Source organism: Ornithorhynchus anatinus, chromosome X2 (genome assembly GCF_004115215.2).
Source record: "Ornithorhynchus anatinus isolate Pmale09 chromosome X2, mOrnAna1.pri.v4, whole genome shotgun sequence".
NCBI lineage: Eukaryota > Metazoa > Chordata > Mammalia > Monotremata > Ornithorhynchidae > Ornithorhynchus > Ornithorhynchus anatinus.
In genome coordinates, this window is record NC_041750.1 from 5,682,062 (window position 1) to 5,702,028 (window position 19,967).

The 19,967-nt window shown below is 53.8% G+C and overlaps 1 protein-coding gene and 1 non-coding gene across 2 annotated transcripts in view; both read right to left on the reverse strand.

The window, feature by feature from the left end:
* The window catches only part of MGAT4B (alpha-1,3-mannosyl-glycoprotein 4-beta-N-acetylglucosaminyltransferase B), a 54,458-nt gene that overhangs the window by 6,155 nt on the left and 28,336 nt on the right, over positions 1-19,967 (reverse strand). The window contains exons 2-10 of the mRNA XM_029053047.2: positions 12,438-12,617; positions 11,648-11,788; positions 11,405-11,538; positions 9,204-9,250; positions 6,646-6,759; positions 5,884-5,959; positions 4,825-4,939; positions 2,183-2,313; positions 1,200-1,307 (exon numbers count right to left, since the gene is read on the reverse strand). Of these exons, the coding sequence (XP_028908880.1) occupies positions 1,200-1,307; positions 2,183-2,313; positions 4,825-4,939; positions 5,884-5,959; positions 6,646-6,759; positions 9,204-9,250; positions 11,405-11,538; positions 11,648-11,788; positions 12,438-12,617 (1,046 nt within the window). The remainder of the gene's footprint in view (positions 1-1,199; positions 1,308-2,182; positions 2,314-4,824; positions 4,940-5,883; positions 5,960-6,645; positions 6,760-9,203; positions 9,251-11,404; positions 11,539-11,647; positions 11,789-12,437; positions 12,618-19,967) is intronic.
* On the reverse strand, positions 3,695-3,832 carry LOC114807502. Its single transcript, XR_003755563.1, has one exon. It is a non-coding gene; the product is annotated as a small nucleolar RNA SNORA7 (small nucleolar RNA).

Genomic DNA, 19,967 nt, shown 5'->3' on the forward strand with positions numbered 1-19,967 from the left:
AAGGGAGTGAGGGTGGGGATGGTGGGAGGCTCCCAGCCTCCCGCAGCATCACAGATCCTGGAATTTGATGCTCAAACGAAGTGCCCAGGGTTGGAGGACCTGTAGGTTCAGGGTCTCCCAGCTCTCACTCCTAAACCCAGCACTGAGTGAGGTAGAAAAGAGGGTTTAAATGAGCTTTGGACTCAGGAGCATCTGGAGCTGTTCTAGAAGCCCTGGGGACTGAGCAGAGGTGGGAGCAGTATTGATCAGTTCCATCTCTGCTCACATAATTGCCCCACCCTAGAATTGAAGCAGTGAGGCCTAGTGGAAAAAGACCTGGATTTGTGAGTCAGAGGATCTGAGTGCTAATCCTGGCTCTGCCACTTGCCTGCTGTGTGACCATGGGCAAGCTCTTCACTACTCTGTGTCTCATCTATAAAATGGGGATTTAATACCTGTTCTACTTTCTACTGACACTGTGAGCCCCTTGTGGTACAGACACTGTGGCACTGTGGCCTGATTACCTTGCATCTCCTCCAGCAGTTATTACAGTGCTTGTTACACAGTGAGCACTTAATTATTATTCTAATTAATATTAATATTATTAATTGCCAAAAACTATGGGCCAACCACTGTGCTCAGTGCTGAGTTGATACCAGATAAGTTAGATCCAGTCCCTGTCCTATAAAGGGCTTACAGTCTAAGCAGGAGAGAAAATAGGAACTTGATCCCCATTATACAGGTGAGGAAACTAAAGAAGAGAGAAGTTAAGTGACCAGTTCAAGGTCTCACAGAAGGCAAGTGGCAGAGCTGGAACTAGAATCTGGGTTTCCTGATGTCCAGCCCTGGGTTCTTCCATTAGGCCACCTTGCCTACCACAAGATGGCATTATATGTACTGAACAAAGCAAAGCCCAGACCTTAAACCAGTCAATAAAGCTTCCTATGGACAAGGGAAGCCATGGTGACAGTCCTGAGGACAAAGAGCAGACTGGGGAGAAAAATCCAGTGGGTGGATGCGAGTGTGTGGGTGTGTGTGGGTATATGACTGGTGAGGTTGTCTGTGGGCCACAAAAGCAGTCAGGAGCAGGTGAGGAGCGCTCAGGGGTTTGGAGGCTCAAAGGCTTGGGGGCTTGGGGGCTCCTTGTCGCACCGCTAGAGGGTCGAGGAGAAACCTTGGACAGGAGGGACCTGGGCTGGGCAGACTGCAGAGACTTTTACCTTCAATTTCTGGATTTTCCCAGCGAGGGAGGAGTGGGTGCCCACGTGCTGGAAGAGGGACGGCTTGAAGCGGATTCGTAGGTTGGCCTTCTGCCTATCACAGTGCTTCTGGGGAGAGACAGTGAGAGACAGCAGGAGAGAGCAAGAGATGGAGAAAAGGACAGAGAGAGAGAGAGATGGAGAGAGTGAGAGAAAGGAGAGAGAGGAGAGCGTCACACAGACTGGGGGAAACTGCTTACCCTCAGAGGGTGGGCGCTGGCCGGGCCCCCTGGGCTGCATCCTGAGATGGACCCGTGGATGGAGAGAAGCGGGATCGGGGGCGCTGGGGACTGGGGGCCGGGGGGCCGGGGACCTGAGGAGCTGGGGGCCGGAGGTCGAGGAGCCAGGGATCGGGGGGCTGGGGAGCCAGGTCTCTCCAGCTCAGAGTCCTGCCTGTTGGGGTGGGAAGTTCTGGGGTGTGGGTGTAGAAGGGGTGGCCAGCTGAGGGACTGGCTGGGGACGGCTTGTGCACAGGCCAGCTTCCCTGGCCAGCCCCACCGGGCCACTGGTGTTTCTTTGCTGTTTCCCAACCAGCACACTGGTTCTCTGCCCCGAATCCATCTTGGCCGCCCGCAGCCTGTGTCCGCTGGGAGTCGGGAGAGCAGCTCAGGGCAAGGGGGCCGCCCTCGTACCGCCCCCTGCATGTACAAAAGCTCTGGGCAGGCGGGCAGGGAAGAGCCGGGAAGAGCCCGGGTCGGCGAGTCAGAACACTTGGATTCGAATCCGGCTCTGCCATTTGCTAGCTGTGAGACCTCGGGCAAGCCCCCAAGGCAACCTCAGCCTGCCACTTGCCCAGCCTCTCCCTGTGCCTCCCCCACCATCTCCCCCCTTCGGCCTCCCCGGCACCCTCCCACCCTGGTCTCTCCTCCGGCCTCCCGCCCCGGCCTCTCCAATGGCCTCCCCCTCAGCCTCCTGCCCCAGGCCTGTCCTTCATCCCGACTCACGGCATCTTTCTCCGGGTTGCAGACTTTGACCCATAGGATGTGGTCCAGAAGCCAGTCGATGGGCTTGTCTCTGTAGAACATGAGGATGAACTCCACGATAAGGCTGAGATCCAGCGACTTGAACATCTTCCCTGCAGGGGCGCAAGAGGTCACGAAGGGGGAGGGGGTCAGCCACGGGCCCTTCTGCAGCCTGAAGACCCTGCTCAAAATGTCTTCCCTCCAGGGCTAAGAATAGACCTTTTATCCTTGTCCTTGCCTCTCACGTCGTTTTGGTGTTTTGACTGTTCCATCTTTCTGTAGGGGTCTGTCAGGTTTAGTGGAAAGAGCCTGGGGGTCAGAGGACCTGAGTTCTAATCTTAGCTCCACCACCTGCCTGCTGTGTGTCCTTGGGTAAGTCACTTAAATGCTCTGTGTCTCAGTTTACTTATCTGTACAAAGGGGACTCGGTAACTGTTCCCCTTCCTACTTAGACTGTGAGCTCCCGGTGGGACAAGGTCTATGTCCGACCTGATTAGCTTGTATCTCGCCCAGTGCTGAATATAGTGCCTGGCACATACTAAGCACATGGATTATCTTTCTGCAGAAACGCTCTGGGCATGTCACTCCCCTCCTCAAAAATCTCCAGTGGTTGCCTATCAATCTTCGCATCCAGCAAAAACTCACTACTGGCTTCAAAGATCTCCATCACCTTGCCCCCTCCTACCCCACCTCCCTTCTCTCCTCCTCCGGCCCAGCCCGCACACTCCGCACCTCCGCCGCTAACCTACTCACTGTGCCTCATTCTCGTTTGTCCCGCCGTCAACCCCTGGCCCACGTCCTACCTCTGACCTGGAATACCCTCCCCCTTCACATCCACCAAACTGACTAGTAATCCACCATCCACCAAACCCAGCTAGTAACATCACAACTATTATGACTAGCGCACAGTAAGCGCTCGATAAATACAATTAATCAATGAATAGACTACAGCTATGACAGTCACTACTACTACAAAGGCTATTACTACTAGGACGACTACTACTATTACTATGTCTACCATTATAACAATGAATACCACGATTACCACAACTCCTACATTATTATGATGACTCCGACTCCTCCTCTTCCTCCAACTACTGTCGCCTCAACAATGAATATTTTAATTACGACGACTAGTAGTACTGCAACAATTATTTCAACTACAATGACGATAACTACGACTGCCATGATGACTACTACTACTATGACAATGACTACAACTTCTATTACGGCAAAGACTACTACTACTATTCCTAAGACTATACTGCTACTACTGTGACTACTACTTGTCTTATGTCGTTGAGTAGTTTCCGACCCCCAGCGACGCTACGGACAGATCTCTCCCAGACTGCCCCACCTCCATCTGCAATCGTTCCGGTGGTGGATCCGTAGTTTTCTGGGTAAAAATACGGAAGCCTCTTTCTGCGCAGTAAACCTGAGTCTCCGCCCTCGACTCTCTCCCGTGCCGCTGCTGCCCAGCACGGGTGAGTTTTGACTTGTAGCAGATGGCCCTCCACTCGCTAGCCACTGGCCAAGCTAGAAATGGAATGGGTAGGCCTCCGCTTGACTCTCCCTCCCGTAGTCGAGAGTGGTAGAGTAGTGCAAACTCTCCAGGTGTGACCCTGAGAAGTGTAAAACGAACTACTACCTCTATTATTATGACTACACTACAACTACAAAGACGATGGCAGCTATTTCCTCAACTCCTACAACTATAATTCTGACCATCTCGACGACTCCTATGACTGCTATTACTACGAGTACGATCATTACAACTATGCCTAGTACGACTGTGATTAGTTCTACTAATCTACTAATCTACATCTACTATGGCTTCGACTACAACTACTGTTATGACTACCACTACTAATACTAAAATAATAGAGAAATAATAATTGCGATACTTGCTAAGTGCTTACTTTGTGTTGAGTGCTGGGATCGATGCAAGGTCAGACAGAATCCCTGTCCCACATGGGGCTCACAATCTAAGGAGGAGGGAGAACAGGTCTGGAATCCCCATTTTACAGATAAGGAAACTAAAGCACACGGAAACTGAGGCACTGAGAAGTTAAGTGACTTGCCCAACATCACACAGACGGCAAATGACAGTGTTGGGATCAGAATCCAAGCCCTCCGACTCTCAGGCCTGAGCTCTCTCCTTGGGTCCATGCTGCTTCTCTACTATTGTTGCTGCTGCTGATACTCCTCCTCCTCCTCCTCCTAAATCCTTGCTCTCTTAAAGACCCCAGTCTCACACTGAACTCTCTCCCTAAACTTCCCAAGTGCTTCAGACCCAGCATGACCTCCTCTTGCTTTTCTACCAGGGACAAGAGGCCTGCTGCTTCACTACTATCCAGGTTAGGAAAATTTGAGGGGATATTTCTACACCACGACCCTAGCCCTAGGTAATATTGTGTCCGCCAGGAGATGGGAACACTAGCCATGGTTCTGGCCCATAGCATCCAAGTATTGTTGATGCTAACCCTGAGGCCCAGCCAGGTGTCCTTTCTAAGCCCCTCCCTGCTCCCTAAGGGCCTGGCATTTGTCGTGATCATGGAGTGGAGGGGGCTGAGAGCTGAGGGTGTTTCCCGGGGTGGGGAGCGGGGTCTGGCTGGGTCGATTACCGATGAAACCCAGCTGCGAGAACTCCAGGATCATCCACTCGTCGGAAGGCTGCTGCAGAGCAAAGTTCTTCATAGTGCTCAGATAGTTTGGCTTGGCTATGATGTCGTCTTCCAGCTGTTGGGGAGACGAATGGGGTGGGTGCGAGGGAGCCGAGCCTCCCCGCGAGCTCCCGTCACTGACCCGGCCCAGTGGTCCCGGGTCTGGCGGACCCTGTGGAATGGGGGGTGGGGTGGGCTTAGGAGCTGCAGGATGGAGGGAGCTTGTTGTGATCTAAACTTGACGGTGGGAGCCTCTAAGCCACAGTGCTCTGTACACAGCACACTAAGCTCCTTGAGGGTTTGTGTCTCCTAACTCTATTGTACTCTCCCAAGTGCTCGGTACAGTGATCTGCACACAGTTGACACTTGATAAATTTGACTGATTGACTGATGGATTATTGGGAGTGGGATGGGTAAGAGGGTCCCGGGGAGAACAGCTAGAAACAGTGGGCAGGGGAAAGGAAAACCGCAGGAATCGAGGGAGGGGGAGAGACCCAGCAGGGAGGGAGGCTCGGCTATCGCCTCCAGGTGTCCTGAGCCACCAGCTAGGAGGAGCAGAAGCTTACCCCGGGACTAGCTAAATTACGGAGGGGACCTGGAGCCTCTGACAAGGCACAGGGACAGGGTTGAGGGTCAGGAGGGGGCAGCCCTGGGATCCAGGACCATCACCCGGTTCTACGTCCCTGAGGCCCGGGGTGGTGGGGCCGGGCAGTGGGGCTCTCTGATCCGGTGGCTGGCTCCTGGGAACGGGATCAGCCAGTCCGGCCAGGCTTGGAGCCCTCTCGGCCAGCAGGTGGCCCCGGAGTTCCGAGAGGGAAAGGCAGAGTCTGAATAGGAGCCAGGAGGGTGATTGCCTTCCGAAAAGGACTGCGTCACCGGACCCCGGCTAACTCCACCGGACCGTGGTTGGGAGCCCGGAAAGGCCGGGTTCTTCAGTAATCGATGTTTATCCCCGAGGGGCTCTTACACCCTCTGTCCCCACTCTCACCCCTACCCCTGTCCCACCAGCAAGCTGCCCACCTGCACATAGTAGACACCTTTGGACTGTGCGTACATCATTAAGAAGGAATAATCCAGGTTTTGCTTGGTTCTCCACCTAGAATGGACAGACACAGCTGACAGGTTTGGATCTCCTGGACCCTTGGGGTGTCCAGTGGAGAGGGACACAGAGAGGGCTGGGTGGAGGGCAAAGCAGAAGCTCAATGAAAGACCCCTTTCTTCCCTTCTTTCTCCCTTCCCTTTCCCTTCCTTCCCAGTCTGAAGCTCAGTTTCTGAAGTGACTCTGGAAAGAACCCCATCCCTGCAGGCCCCCCAAATCCTGGACAGCACACTGGGGGGAGTCAGTCACTTTCCTCCTTTGCCCCCAGGAAATGCACTTCAGTGTGTAGATGCCAATGATAACAACGTTGGCATGTGTTAAGAGTTTTCTACTATGGGCCAAGCTCTGTCCCATCTGGGGCTCCCATAAGGGGCATATAGTCTATGGGGGAGGGAGAACAGGGTCTGAATTGCCATTTTTCAGATGAGGAAAGTGAGGCCCGGCGCAGGTAGGTGGCTTGCCCAAGGTCCCCCAGCAAGCAGGTGGTGAAGCTAGGATTGGAACTCGGGACTCCTGCTTCCCCGAGGGCTGTGCTCTCCCCACTAGGCTGTGCTGTTGCTCTGCCTGATTTCACCAGGCCCCTGGAGGAAGAAGTTAGCAGCCTAGGGTGGAAGTGGTCCAGATCAGATGGGAACCCAGTGACTGAGCTGGCTGGGAGGGATGTGACCCAAGTCCATGCTTACCTGACCCTCTCCTTGGGGTCCCCGAAGGACTCGCGGAGGCGGGAGAAGTCGGGGTAGAAGTGGGGAGATGGAGAGATCACTTCCAAGAGGCCCGAGCGGATCTCGCTGGGGAACCTGAGGGAGAGGAGAACAGGGAGAAGAGGCAGAAAGACGGGATGTGGGCTGGGCATCTCTGAGCTCTGCTCTTGTTCCCTCGATCCAGACCCAGGTTGTAGAATGTGGCCCAAGTCCTTCAGAAGATCCTAGTCAGAGCTCGGGAGGAGACACGTCTCCTAGCTAGAACTCGGGGGGAGACACGCGTCTCCTAACCACAGTTTGTGGGGAGACACATATTCCCTAGCTAGAGCTTGGGGAGAAACATGCATCTTCTAGTCAGACATCCATCTCACAGCGGGCGGCTGTGCTGGGCCGACTCTACCCTCGGGCTTCGCAGTCCCAACCCCCCCGGCAGTCAGGGAGGAGCAGTGGGCCGGCCAGAAGGCATAGCCCCAAGCTCATGCACACATTGAGTGCACTGCAGCTCCAGCCCAGGAGGCAGGTCTTGGCCAAAGGCCAGCTGCCCTGGCACGCTGTGGCCAGAACAGGGGGTCCACCAGGGCCACCGTTTCCAGATCCTACCCCAGAGCTGAGGATGCAACCCCATTCCACTCACAGGCTTCTGGGAATTTCATTTAAGGAGAAAATGCCCTTTGGCCTGCTCTTGCGCTGAACCCACACATTCCCCTTCTGAATGCGGGCCGGGATTGAGCTCAACTCTTGTCTCGGCATCATTTCCGTGTCTGAGAGCAAACCCCGGCAGAAGCTGTCAGCCGCCCCCGACCCAACTCTGCCCCCACCTCGGTCTGGTACAGGTCTGGTTCCGTCCCCTGAAGAAACCCAGTCTCCGGGCTGGGGGAAAGGCGAGCCAGTGCCATCGAGGATGTATGCCATTTCACTCCCTCTCACCCTGGCCAGGACCCGCAAGAAAAATCAATGGCGTTTCCATGAAGAGCCCTCTCCGATAATGGATGGTAATTTCATCAGGACACATTAGCTCTCTAGACCACTCGCCCCTCTAGATCCAATGGAAATGCTGACTTCCAGCCCTGTCTCCTGCCCTGGGCTGTGGGGCCGCAGAGGGGGCGAGGATAGGGGAAGGGAGAAGCGGTGGGGAGAGAGAGGGGGAGGAGGAAGAGAAGGAAGGGAAAAGGAGAGAGAAACGTTCTCCCCGCCTTCAGGTGTCTCCATGCCTGTTGACCCTCAGTAGGTCTCAGAAGACTACCCCGATGCCTCGGAGGGCTTGACCCCCTCCCCGGCAGACCAACTCCCCGTGGTCTCTGAGAGCCTCTGGAAGGCTGAATTCACTCGCCTGTCCGGACCTGCAGCTCCAGCCCCAAGGTCCAGAGCCTCCCGGCCTGCTTCGTGGTGCCGTTTCCCAGACAGGAGCAAGTCTACTGCCAAAGGGAGGGCTCTGCCCCTCCGAACGTAGAGGCCCCCCACCATTCCTTGGGGCGGCCTATCACGCCAGATACTGACCACTGATCTGACTCTCTCTACTCCTCCCTGGTTGGCCAGGGCTCATGAGTGTTCCAGCCCTGCCTCTGCCCGGGCCTGCCCCAACCCCTGCCCAGCCCAACCCCTATCTGGCCCTGCCCCAGCCCCTGCCTCAACCCCTACCCCAAAGGAAGCAGGGAGAAAGGGGGAGACACAGAAGGAGGGAGAATAGAAGAGTGGGAAGGAGACAGGGAGGGTGGGAGGGAGAGAAATGCCATATTTCCTACCTACTCAATCCAGCAGAGATCAGAGAGTGAGGAGCAGGCATAAGGGAAAGAGTGACCTTGGGATCTATTTTTTAACCCATCAAGGCCCCACTGATGCCCAAACTGCAGCCATTTGGCTGCCAGGGTTTCCACCAGCCAGGAGGAGTATGGATCAGGTGAGAAATGTGTTGGTCCCTGAAAGTAGAAGAATTGAGGGGGGTGCGGGAGGCTTTGAGGGGAAGGGAGGAGATTGTGTCTCTGGCCCCGCGGGCTCTGAGGGCACTTGCTCATCACTGGCTGAAATACCCTGGCCCCTGCTGATCGGTCCCAGGCTGGCAGGAGCACTGCAAGGTCTCAGCGGAATCCCCGAGCCGGTCAGACATCCAAGCTGGACCAGTGGTATCCCTGAGCTGTGGGTGGTGGGGGGCTCCCCAAGCTGGACTGGTGGGATCCCCAGGCCAAGGGGTTCCCCAAGCCAAACGGGTGGGATCCCTGAGCCAGTAGAATCCAGCCTACGCTTCACCAACACAGCATCGAACCAATGGGTCCCCGCAGGCACCTTTATCACCAAGCAGCACTGTTATGCCTTCCTCCCCGAGGCACTGTGGGATGCTCTGATGGGCTTGACTGCATGAGGGGGACAGATTCCTATGGGCCCCGCCTCGCGCCTCCCCCTCCCACCACCAGTGGGATCTCTGGAGTGGCCAGGAAGCGTGAGATCCAGAAAAGAGCAGCCTGGGGCAGAATAGATGTACCAGAGCTCGGCTGGGGGAGAGGGGAGCAGGAGAGGGGGCAGAGGAGTGGACGGATATTACTCACAAGGTCTTGATGTTGCCGGTGACCCCGGTGGCATACTGCATATCGGTCTGGGAAGAGAAACAAAACCGGGGATTCGGACTCAAGCCAACAGCGTCGACCCTGGCTACAGGGGCTGGGGCCCACACTCTGGGAGGGGTTAGGGGACAGTGGGAGAAGGGGGAAGCTGGGTTTGATGGGCCTCAGATCTTGAGGAGAATTGACTCTCAGCGTGGGGGATACCAACCTGGAGACCAAGCCCTTGGACAAATGGAAGTAAAAGGGGCGGGGTACAGGGTCCAGCGCAGGGAAACAGGGAGGAGAGATAAGACCTGCTCCCAGAGTCCCTTGTGCCATCAGCAGCTACAGGAGCTGGAAACATAACCCACAGGAGATGGGTGCCAGAGAACAGGCCAGAGCACCCAGAGCTGCTGTCGACTCTGGCCCACACGCCTGCCCCTTGGCCCCACCCGCACCTGCTCAATGTCAGTCCCATCACTGGAGCTCATAGCTGCCAACTCCAGTGGGCTCCAAGGCAGGGAACTGGAGATGTCCTGGCCACAAGTAAGCACAGAAGCCTCCAACCCTTGGCCATGAGGCTGAGGCCAGGGGAGAGCGGGAGAGCTGTCCTGTGGTGAAATGGCCTGGCTGAGCGGCAAGCGCGCAGGACTGGGAGGCAGGACACCTGGGTTCTGATCCCAGCCCCGTCACTTGCCTGCAGGGTGACCTGGACAGAACCACTCCGTGCCTCAATTTCCTCATCCGTAAAATGGGAATTCAATCCCTGTTCTCTCTCCCCATTAGATTGTGAGCCCCCAGTGTGACCGGGACTGTGTCTGACCTGGCCATACTCTATCTACCCCAGCACTTAGTAGAGTGTGTGGCACACAGTATGTGCTTACAAATACCACTATTACTATTATTATTGTTATTATTATTACCTGCTCTCTATTTCCTTAGAGCTTAAGCTCCTTGTGGGCAGGGAACATGTCTTGTGTCTACCTTCCCAAGCGTTTAGTAAAGCGGGTGCTCAATAAAGACCATTCTCATGGCTGACCCCATTATTTCTGGAAAATAAAAGCCAGAGAAAATGACCCACAATGACAAGCTAGCTGAGGGCAGAGCCGTGTGCCTGGGGACCTGGAGACACACAATGTTAAGGGATTAATTTGCCATGGCTTCTTCCACCCCTCTAGGAGTCACTGTCTCCTCCTCCTCCCACTCACCATCTGGGCTCTCAGCCAACCCACCTGCTCTACCTAGAAGTCTCCCATAGTCCCAAATTGGGTCAAAAGCTGCTTACTATTTATGCACGTTATGCCCTCCCTTAGCACTGATGTACTTCAGTCAATCAGTCAACAGTAGTTATTGAGTCTTTGTGCCAATGCACTGTACTAGGCACTTGGGGAGCCCAAAAGGATAGTGGTAGGTTACTGTATACTCCATCGTTTATTCAGCTCCCCAAAATGCTACCTGTTAAATCCTTATTGTCTCTAGCTTTCACTATTCTGTGTGTCTCCCCGGTACTCTCCCAAGCGCTTAGTACATGACTCTGTACAGAGTAGAGTGTAAGAGCCTGGAGGGCCAGGATCACGTCTACTAACCCCAATGGACTCCCCCAAGCGCTTAGTACAATATAAAAGATTGTAAGCTCCTTGAGGGCCAGGATTGTGTCTACTAACTTTATAACAGAGTAAAGGCTCAGTAAATATCACTGATTGATTGACTGACTGTTCTTACTCCTACTTCCACTCTTTCGGTTGTCAGTCTTCCCACTGGACTGTGAGCTCTTGGAGGGTAGGGAATGGGTTTGGCTCCCATTGTCCTCTCCCAAGAGCCTGTTGTGACGCTCTGCCCCAAGGAGGCGTTCAGTAAATGCCAAGGAGCCCAATTCAGTGGTGAGCATATCGTTCAGTGGGAGGCGTTGCATCTGGGGAGGGGCAGGATGGAGGATGCAGAAGTCATTTGAAGGTTTTGGGGACACTTGGGCAGAGGCAGGGAGGACAGGCCAGTGGTTAGATTGGGAGACCAGAGGGGATGGAGCAGAGGGGAAAGACCATGACTGTGTTGTCTGGTGAAGGGACGGGGGGCGGTAGGGGAGTAGGTATGGAGGAAGGGAAGGGGAGAGAGAGAACCCTGGGTGGGGATGGAGGGCACCTCTGAGGGTCTGGGAAAACACCGGAGGGGGAAGCACCACACGTCTGCCACAGAACCCCGGGCGTCACCTCGGCGATGAGGACGACGATGACCGCGTCCTCCTTCTCCTGCTGGGTGAGCTCCGAGATGAGGGAGCTGAGCGTGTCCGTCAGGTATGAGTGGGCCTCTCGCTTCACACTGGGAATCCCTAGCACGATGGACACTGCCCGGGGCAGGGGCGCTGCAGTGAGACCAGCGCAGTGCCACCGGCCCCTGCCCTGACCCCACCCTCAGCTCCAGTCCCATCCCTGGTCCCCGCCCCCGGCAGGTACCTCCAGTGCGGCCCTGCCCCACATGCACTGTGGGGCGCAGACTGCTCTCTTTGGACAGCAGGTGAGGCAGGTGGTGGAAGATGGTGGGCAGGCGCAGAACATTCTTGCTGGTGACGTTCCACAGCTTCAGCTTGGTTTCATCTGATAAAGTGGAGAAGCCGAGGAGACTCTCGCGTGAGGTGAGAGCCTGGAGTTGGGGACACCCCGGGCCCAGTCCCTCCCCGGACCTCTGGCTCCAGGGCCTCGGCGTCACCGGGAAGGGGACGGAGAACTTGGACCTAGGCCTTGGGGCCCAGGTGCAAATGAAATTCCCAGAGACCCTCAGGCCAGACCCAATGGAGCCGGAGAGGGTGCTGAGGTGGTCCCCCAGGGGGATAAGGGGGCTGGAGATGTGGACAAAGACAGTGAGGACTCTGGTCTGGAGAGACAGAGGATGAGAGAGGTGGGGATAGTGGCCATCTACTCTGGCCTTGACCCCTTGACATCCCATGAGGGACCACCAATGCCATTAAGCACCACTTGTCCAGGAAGCGCATGTCCTGGAATTCGGAAGCCCAACCCAGCCCTAACCTTGTCACACGAATCCACCTTAGCAGAGCACAGCTCTCCTCACCCCACCATTTTTCTCATCCTCCCCCTCCTTCTCCTTTTCCTTCTCCCCCCCTTCTCCTCCTCATTGTCCTTTTCCTCCTTCTCCTCCTCCACATCCACCACCCCCATCTTCCTCCTTCTCTTTGTCCCCCTCCTCATCCTCCTCCCTCTCCATCCCACTGTGGCCACAGCTGCTCACCCGACAGGCTGGTCCAGGTCCGGTTGGCATCCCTCAGGCCCTGCTTCTCGGAGATGGCCCTCTTGATCTCATCCAGGACCAGGTTCAGCTCTTTGGAGCGCTTGAGGCTCTCCCGCTCAGCCGCATGTAGGCGGTCCCGGAGGGCGAGGAACTCACGCTGGTAAACGTCCACCACATCCCCTGGATGGGCAAGAGGGTGATTTATTGAGCACTTACTATGTGCATAGCTTTGGATTAATCGCTTGGGAGAGTATGATACTAGAGACTAGGTAGACACGATAACTGTCCTCATGGAGTTGATTGTCTACTTTGTGCAGAGCGCTGTATTAAATGCTTGGAGGAGAGCAAATGAGTTAGTAGATACAATCACTGCCCTCGAGGAGCTGTCTGCTGGGTGCAGAGCCCTGTACTAAACACTTGGGAGAGAACAAGAGAGTCAGTAGACACGATATGGCATATCACTGCAAACAAGCAGACTCCCATTTAGAGGACCGGCCTGAACTCCTAATGCAGCTCATCCAAACCTGCAGGACAAAGAGCTGACCGTTCATGTTCCCAGCCAGTGAGAGGAGGGAAGGTGCTAAAAGCCCCAGCTCACCCAGCCCCTCTGTGGGATGTCAGGGCCTGCCTCAGTGGAGAGAAAACCCCGGTCTCTCTGAAGCTGGGCCTGTGTCGCTCTGGCCAACCAACCTAACTGCCTCAAAGTTTCTCTTCTTAATAATAATAATAATGTTGGTATTTGTTAAGTGCTATGTGAAGAGCACTGTTCTAAGCGCTGGGGTAAACACAGGGGAATCAGGTTGTCCCACGTGGGGCTCACAGTCTTACTCCCCATTTTACAGATGAGGGAACTGAGGCACAGAGAAGTTAAGTGACTTGCCCACAGTCACACAGCTGACAAGTGGCAGAACTGGGATTCGAACTCATGAGCCCTGACTCCAAAGCCCGTGCTCTTTCCACTGCGCCACGCTCTTCTTGGAAACACGGCTGGTCCTTGTCAGGTGCAGGGAGGAGCTTGTTGGTGGTAGCTCATCAGGGAAGCTGAAAACCACCAGGAGGAGAGGAAGGACTGGCTAACCTCAGTCCCAGCAAACCCCGCATCCTCTGGCTTCCTCAGGCCTCCTCCTGACTCCTCCGGCACTGCAAGACCAAGAGTGTGGAGAGTCAGGATTTCAAATCTAACTGAAGGTTGACCCCTCTCAGGCAGAGGCCTCAAAGATGACCATCTGGGGAGCCCAAGATCCCCCCACAACCCTCCCCAGATGCAGCACTGCTCACTGAACTATATGCTCACCACTGAATTGGGTTCAGTAGCACTTACTGAGTGCCTCCTCGAGGCAGAGCCCCGTAACAAGCTCTTGGGAGAGGACGACGGGCGCCAAACCCAATCCCTAACCTCCAAGAGCTCACAGTCCAGTGGGAAGATTGACAGCTGAAAGAGTGGAGGCAGGAGAGAGAACAGTCAATCAATCAGTGGGATTTACCTAGCCCTTACTGTGTTATAAAGTTAGTAGACACAATCCTGGTCTACTTGTGTCTCCTCCCGGCAAAACCTCTGCAAATTCCACTTCTAGCCTGACTTCTCAGGGCCCAAGGCTCTTTGTTTTGCAGTAAGATTGGCCTAAGGGGCCCTTGTTTTGGGAGGAAAACAGAGGAGACCCTTGATCCTGACTCGCACCGTGTGGAATGTTTGTGCAACCCAGACAGGAGGGAAGCCGGAGGGAGCTAAGAGGAGGGTCTGTTCCGGCCTGACTGGCGGTGGGCCTCACTAGGGAAGCAGCTGGGAACTGAGTGGCTCATTTGGCACTGGCAGCAGGAAGAGGGGAGGGGGAAAAGCAGCAGCAGTTGCAGTAATAGCAGCACAATACAGGAGTGTGCAATTAGTAGACTCGATCCCTGCCCTCAGGGATCTTACAGTCTGCTGTATGAAGAGCACTGGACTAAGTAACAAAATCTAACCCAAGCTTAGGTCAGATTAACCCCCAAACAGGGGTTTCAGCCCCATCACCCTAACCGTTTTTCCTCCTGCTGCTAAGTGTTGCCTCCTACAGACTCGCTGATCATATTGACCACAGTCTTGTGCAAATTCTGAAACCAACTGGGACTCTGAAATACTTCTTTGGAGTCAGAATCCAATGAGACCCTGAGAACCCCTGCAAATCAGAGCTCAGGCCACTTGGGCTCCTTCGCCCACGCATCCTCTCAAAGGCAGGGTGGTCTAGTGGAAAGAACACAGTCCTAGGAGGCAGGAGACCTGGGTACTACTCCCTGCTCTTCCACTTATCCACTGTGCGATGCTGAGTAAATCACTTAACTTCTCTGGGCCTTGGGCTCCTCACCTATAAAATGTATGTGGGGGGTAAGTTGATTCCTGTTCTCCCTCTCTCTCTATGAGCCCCAGTTGGAACAGGAACTGTGTCCAACCTTCTTATATCGTCTCTGTCCCAGTAGCCTGCCGGCACATTGTGTAAGGGCCTTATGGATACCATGACAGTTGTTGCTATGACAGCATCATGACATGGCAGGGCCGGAGAGGCAGGGGAATGGGTGCTCTGGGCCAGTCCCCGTTCCAGTGAGGCAGATGCCTGCAGGGGGGAGGCGGGAGACGGCTTGAGCTCAGAGCCGTGTTTGCTCGTGTGTGTGGGGGTGTCTTTTCTCCCAGCCAGGCCAGGCCAGGGCAGCTGAACAGTCTGCATTGAGAGGGTGCCTAAGCCTAAAGCCACCTACTCTTTCCAAGACCTTTCCAAAGCTGGGTTTGGCAGGAAGGAGCCCTCAGAAGCGGGGACCGGGCCAGATCGAGGTTCAGGGGGCTCAGTTTCTTTATTCACGAGCCTGACCTTGGTTGGTGGTCTCTGGTACCTGCCTCCTCCAGGAGTCACCCAGGGATAGACAGGCAGGGCGGCCTGGAGGCTGGAGGCTAGAGTACATGGCTCTGCAGCTTGGCCCCTGTGGAACCCTGGGTCACATCACCTCTCTGGGCCTCAGTTTCCTTATCTATAAAATCCAGCAGGGGGCACTGAATACCTGTTCTCCCTCCTTTTTAGACCATGAGTCTTATGTGGGACAGGACTGTGTCCAATCTGATGATCTTGGATCTTCTCCACTTAGTACAGAGCTTGACAGAGTAAGCACTTAATAAATACCATCATTATTATTAGTAGTAGTAGTAATAGTAGTAGTGGAATCTATTGAGCGCTCCCTGTGTGCAGAGCACTGTACTAAGCATGGGGAAAGACTACCCAAAGGGAAGTCTGGGTAGCCCTCCTCCGGCGGGGGTTGGTTTCAGAGCTTCGATCCAGTCCCTGCCCTGACAGTGGTGGTGGTCGCCTCCAGCGGGCAGGGGCCCGGTCACCCGCCTGGCCACTTGGCGCTTTATAGGGTGGGTTATCAGTGTGCAGCCATCTTGCGGGGGTGGGAGCAGCCTCGAGGCCACGGCCCTCATTGCCAGGGGCGGAAAAACCTCTTTCCCAAGCTCCCGGTCCCTCGGCCCTGTCCGGTGGGGGGCTCCATGCACGCAGGCTCTAAGCCAGCCTCGAGCGAGAGGGATTTTACAGGAGCCCAAATCAGCAGTCACTGTCAGCGCCAGCATTTCTTCCTAACAGGATCACGAAAAAGGCTGTCTCCTGGGTAACGCGGACTGATCTGGCGGGCCCCAGGCTGACCGTTAATTTGGTTACTGCAGCAGAGATTGAATGCTCAGCACAATCCGGGGCCCTGGCCCTTCCCCCGCCTCCCTCTGTGCCCCTCTGCTCCCTCTTGCCCCCACGACTGGAAAAAGGAGAAGGTTGTCTTTCCACAGAGCAAACCGGTTCTCTGGGAATTTTCCTTCCACATGTCTGTTGGGGCTCCCAAGAGCAGCTGCTCCCAATCACCTGAGGGAGAATTAATTCCTGCTAATCCTCCTCCACTTTCTCCTAGTCCCCTACTGCCCCCCCATCTCCCTCCTCCCTTTCTCCTCTACCTCCTCCCTGTCCTCCCCTTCCTCATGTTCATCTTCCTCCTGCTTCGAGGACGGGACCACAGCATTTCCATCCAGTAATCATCCTTTGCTCCCATCCCATAACGGTGGCGATGGCGGGATTAGATAGATAACCCTGGTCACTGAGGAGCGAAGCACTGGGTCTTTTCCAAGTGGGATGTCCCTTTGCCCAAACTTGTTACATCTCTCCCATGGCAGCAAGCAACGGAGCACTGGATTTCTCACTGCCACATTTCCAGGGGGATTTTATTTCTTCTTGCTCAGTTGGAATTTAAGTCTCCCAGGGCCCTCCCAGTCCCCTAAACTAGACTTGGCTGTCTTGCACTTCACTGCTTCTCCACCTGAGCCTCGGTTGTTAAAGGGGGTGTATACCTTGTGGGCCTGCTGAGGGGTGATCTTGGGCCAGCTCCTTCAAAGCTCTGGGACTCACTTTCATCATCTGTAAAAATGGGCTTTCAATACCACTTCTCCGTCCTACCTATATGGGACAGGATCGGTGTCCAATCTGATGATCTTTTATCTACCCTGGCACTTACTACACTGCTTGGCGCATAGTTAGTGCTTAACAAATACTTCATTATTGTTATCATTAGAAAATGCTGCTTTGCTCTTCTGGACTTCCCTAACCCTGAATACTGTGCACTGTATCCTAAGGAATGTTCAAAAAATGCTGCTGCTTCTACTACTGCTATTACTGCTCCTATCTGCTACAAGTCAAAACTCACCTGTGCTGGGCGGCAGTGGCATGGGGCAGAGACTCGTTTATTGCACGGGAGGAGGCGATGGTAAATCATTTGCATATTTTTACCCAGAAAACTCTATGGATATGACGATACCATAACGACCGCAGGTGGAAGTGGGGCGTTCTGGGAGAGATGTGTCTGTGGAGTAGCTAGAGGTCGGGCACGATTTGACAGCATGAGACAATGACATTGTTCCTATTACTACTGCTATTGCTCCTGCTATAGAGATGCAGCTTAGCCTAGCGGAAAGAGCACGGACCTGGGAATGAGAAGGATTTAGGTTCTAATCCCAGCTCTGGCACTTGTCTGCTGGGTAACCTCATTTCACTTCCTCTGTGCCTCAGTTACATCTGTAAAATGGGGATTGAGACCGTAAGCCCCACATGGGACAGGGTCTGCATCCAACTCGATTTGCTTGTATCCACCCTAGAGCTTAGTATAGTGCCTAGTACATAGTAGGGTTTTAACAAATACCATTGTTACTATATTACTATTACTACACTACTACTGCTGCTGTTACTACTTCTTCCATGTTTTGTCACTGTATTCATTCATTAATTCAATAGTATTTACTGAGCGCTTACTATGTGCAGAGCACTGTACTAAGCGCTTGGAATGTACAATTTGGCAACAGATAGAGACAATCCCTGCCCAATGACGGGCTCACAGTCTAATCGGGGGCTCACACTGTAAAGCCAGCAAACTGGGTGGATGGCAATGGAGTGGACCAGCTAGAGACAGATCTAGGAAAAGTGTCTTGTTTTATGGCCAGGAGATAATGTCCCAGAGGGCATCGCTGGAAACACAATGAGGCCAATTTTCAATGGACACATGTGCTTTCCACCTGATTCTTTTCTTTCCCCAAACTCCCCTGATCCTTCTTCCCAATATAAAAATCCATCAGCGTGGCTCAGTGGAAAGAGCACGGGCTTTGGAGTCAGGGCTCATGAGTTCGAATCCCAGCTCTGCCACTTGTCAGCTGTGTGACTGTGGGCAAGTCACTTAACTTCTCTGTGCCTCAGTTCCCTCATCTGTAAAATGGGGATTAAGGCTGTGAGCCCCACGTGGGACAACCTGATTCCCCTATGTCTACCCCAGCGCTTAGAACAGTGCTCGGCACATAGTAAGCGCTTAACAAATACCAACATTATTATCAAGAGCAATGCCTTTTGGGGAAAAACTGTGACTTGTTCCTTATTTAACTGGGTGGCAGAAGTATCTACTGATTCAAGTTTCTGTGAACAAAAAGATCCCCAAGTCCAAGAAGACTTAAGGAACATTGAGATGGGGTGTTAGAAATCAGAAACCAAGTGGAGAAGGAAATGTTACAAGAAGTATTTACATAACTAATTGAATTAAGATCCAATTTCCCCAAGTCTCCGCTTTATATCTTGGTTTTGGTGAAACTCCTCTCTCCTCCAAAACACTACTAAAAACCTGCCTCTTCCAGATAGCCTTCCCTGCCTAACCCATCCAACTCTGAGCACTGAATCCCCAGCAATTAGTGGGGTTTTTTTGTACATGTTCAACACTTATTATGTGCCAGGCATTGAACTAGTCACTGTACTAAGCACTGTGGTAATCGGGTAGGTAACAGTCCTGTGCCACCTGAGGTTCACAGGCTTAATCCTCATTTTACAGATGAGGAAACTGAGGCATAGGAAAGTGAAATGATTTTTCCCCAAATCATGTAGCGGAAAAGTGGCAGTTCTCTGTGTAAGTCCCATGGGCCCCTTTCCAGCTAAACTCAACATCTATTTTGTGGTTTTGATCACTGTTCTTTATTTCTGCTTACTTGTGTGTTTGGACAGGCCCTGCCATTCCCATTGATCTGAAAGCCCTTGGAGGTCAGGAGCATCAGCTACTTAAATCAGTAATGGCATTGAAATGCACCCAAATCAGGGGCTGTTCTGAAAACCTGGACTCCCCCAACCTTCCTAGACTGGGCCGAGTTTACGGGTCTCTTCCTTGGGCCTGCAGTGGCTGGCTACAGTAGATAGTGGCAAGCTGCTCTTCCCCCTGCCTCATCAACTTGGGGACAGAAAGAACCTCTTAAGCCACGTATCGGAGCATGTCCCAAGACTGGGGTATAAGACCCACATGACGGCAGAGTCCAGCCCACCTGAGATTTTTAGCGAAAGCTTTTCTTTTTGTTTTTACCTAATTAGGAGACACATAAGAAGATATTTCTGGCACTTCTCCAAAACCTCCATTGGTTGCCCATCCCTCTCCCCATCAAGCAGAAACCCCTCACCACCAGCCTTAAGGCATTCCATCAACTCTCTCCCACCCGATTATCCTTGCTCCTCTTCCACTCCACCCCAGCTCACACACTTAGCTCCTCCCAAGCCAACCTACTTACTGGGCCTCATTCTCATCTCTCATCACCGACCTTTTGCTCAGGGCCTCCCTCTAGCCTGGAACTCCCTCCCAGTTCACATTCACATATTGCCGCTCTCCTCATATTCAAGGTGCTTCTGAAAGCCCATGAGGCCTTCCCCAAATCATCTCTCAGCTTCTCACCCTACTTCCTTCTCCCTCCCAACTACTGCCACTTCAGTACTTCCATATCACCTAAGCACTGTACTAGCCCTCCCACTCCACTCCAGAAAAGGCAATGTGGCTTAGTGGCTACAGCACGGGCCTAGGAGTCAGAAGGACCAGGGTTCTAATCCTGGCTTCACCACATGTCTGCTATGTGACCTTAGACAAGTCACAACTTCTCTGGGCCTCAGTTACCTTATCTGCAAAATGGGGATTAAGAGGGTGAGCCTCATGTGGGACAGGGACTGTATCTGACCTGATTAA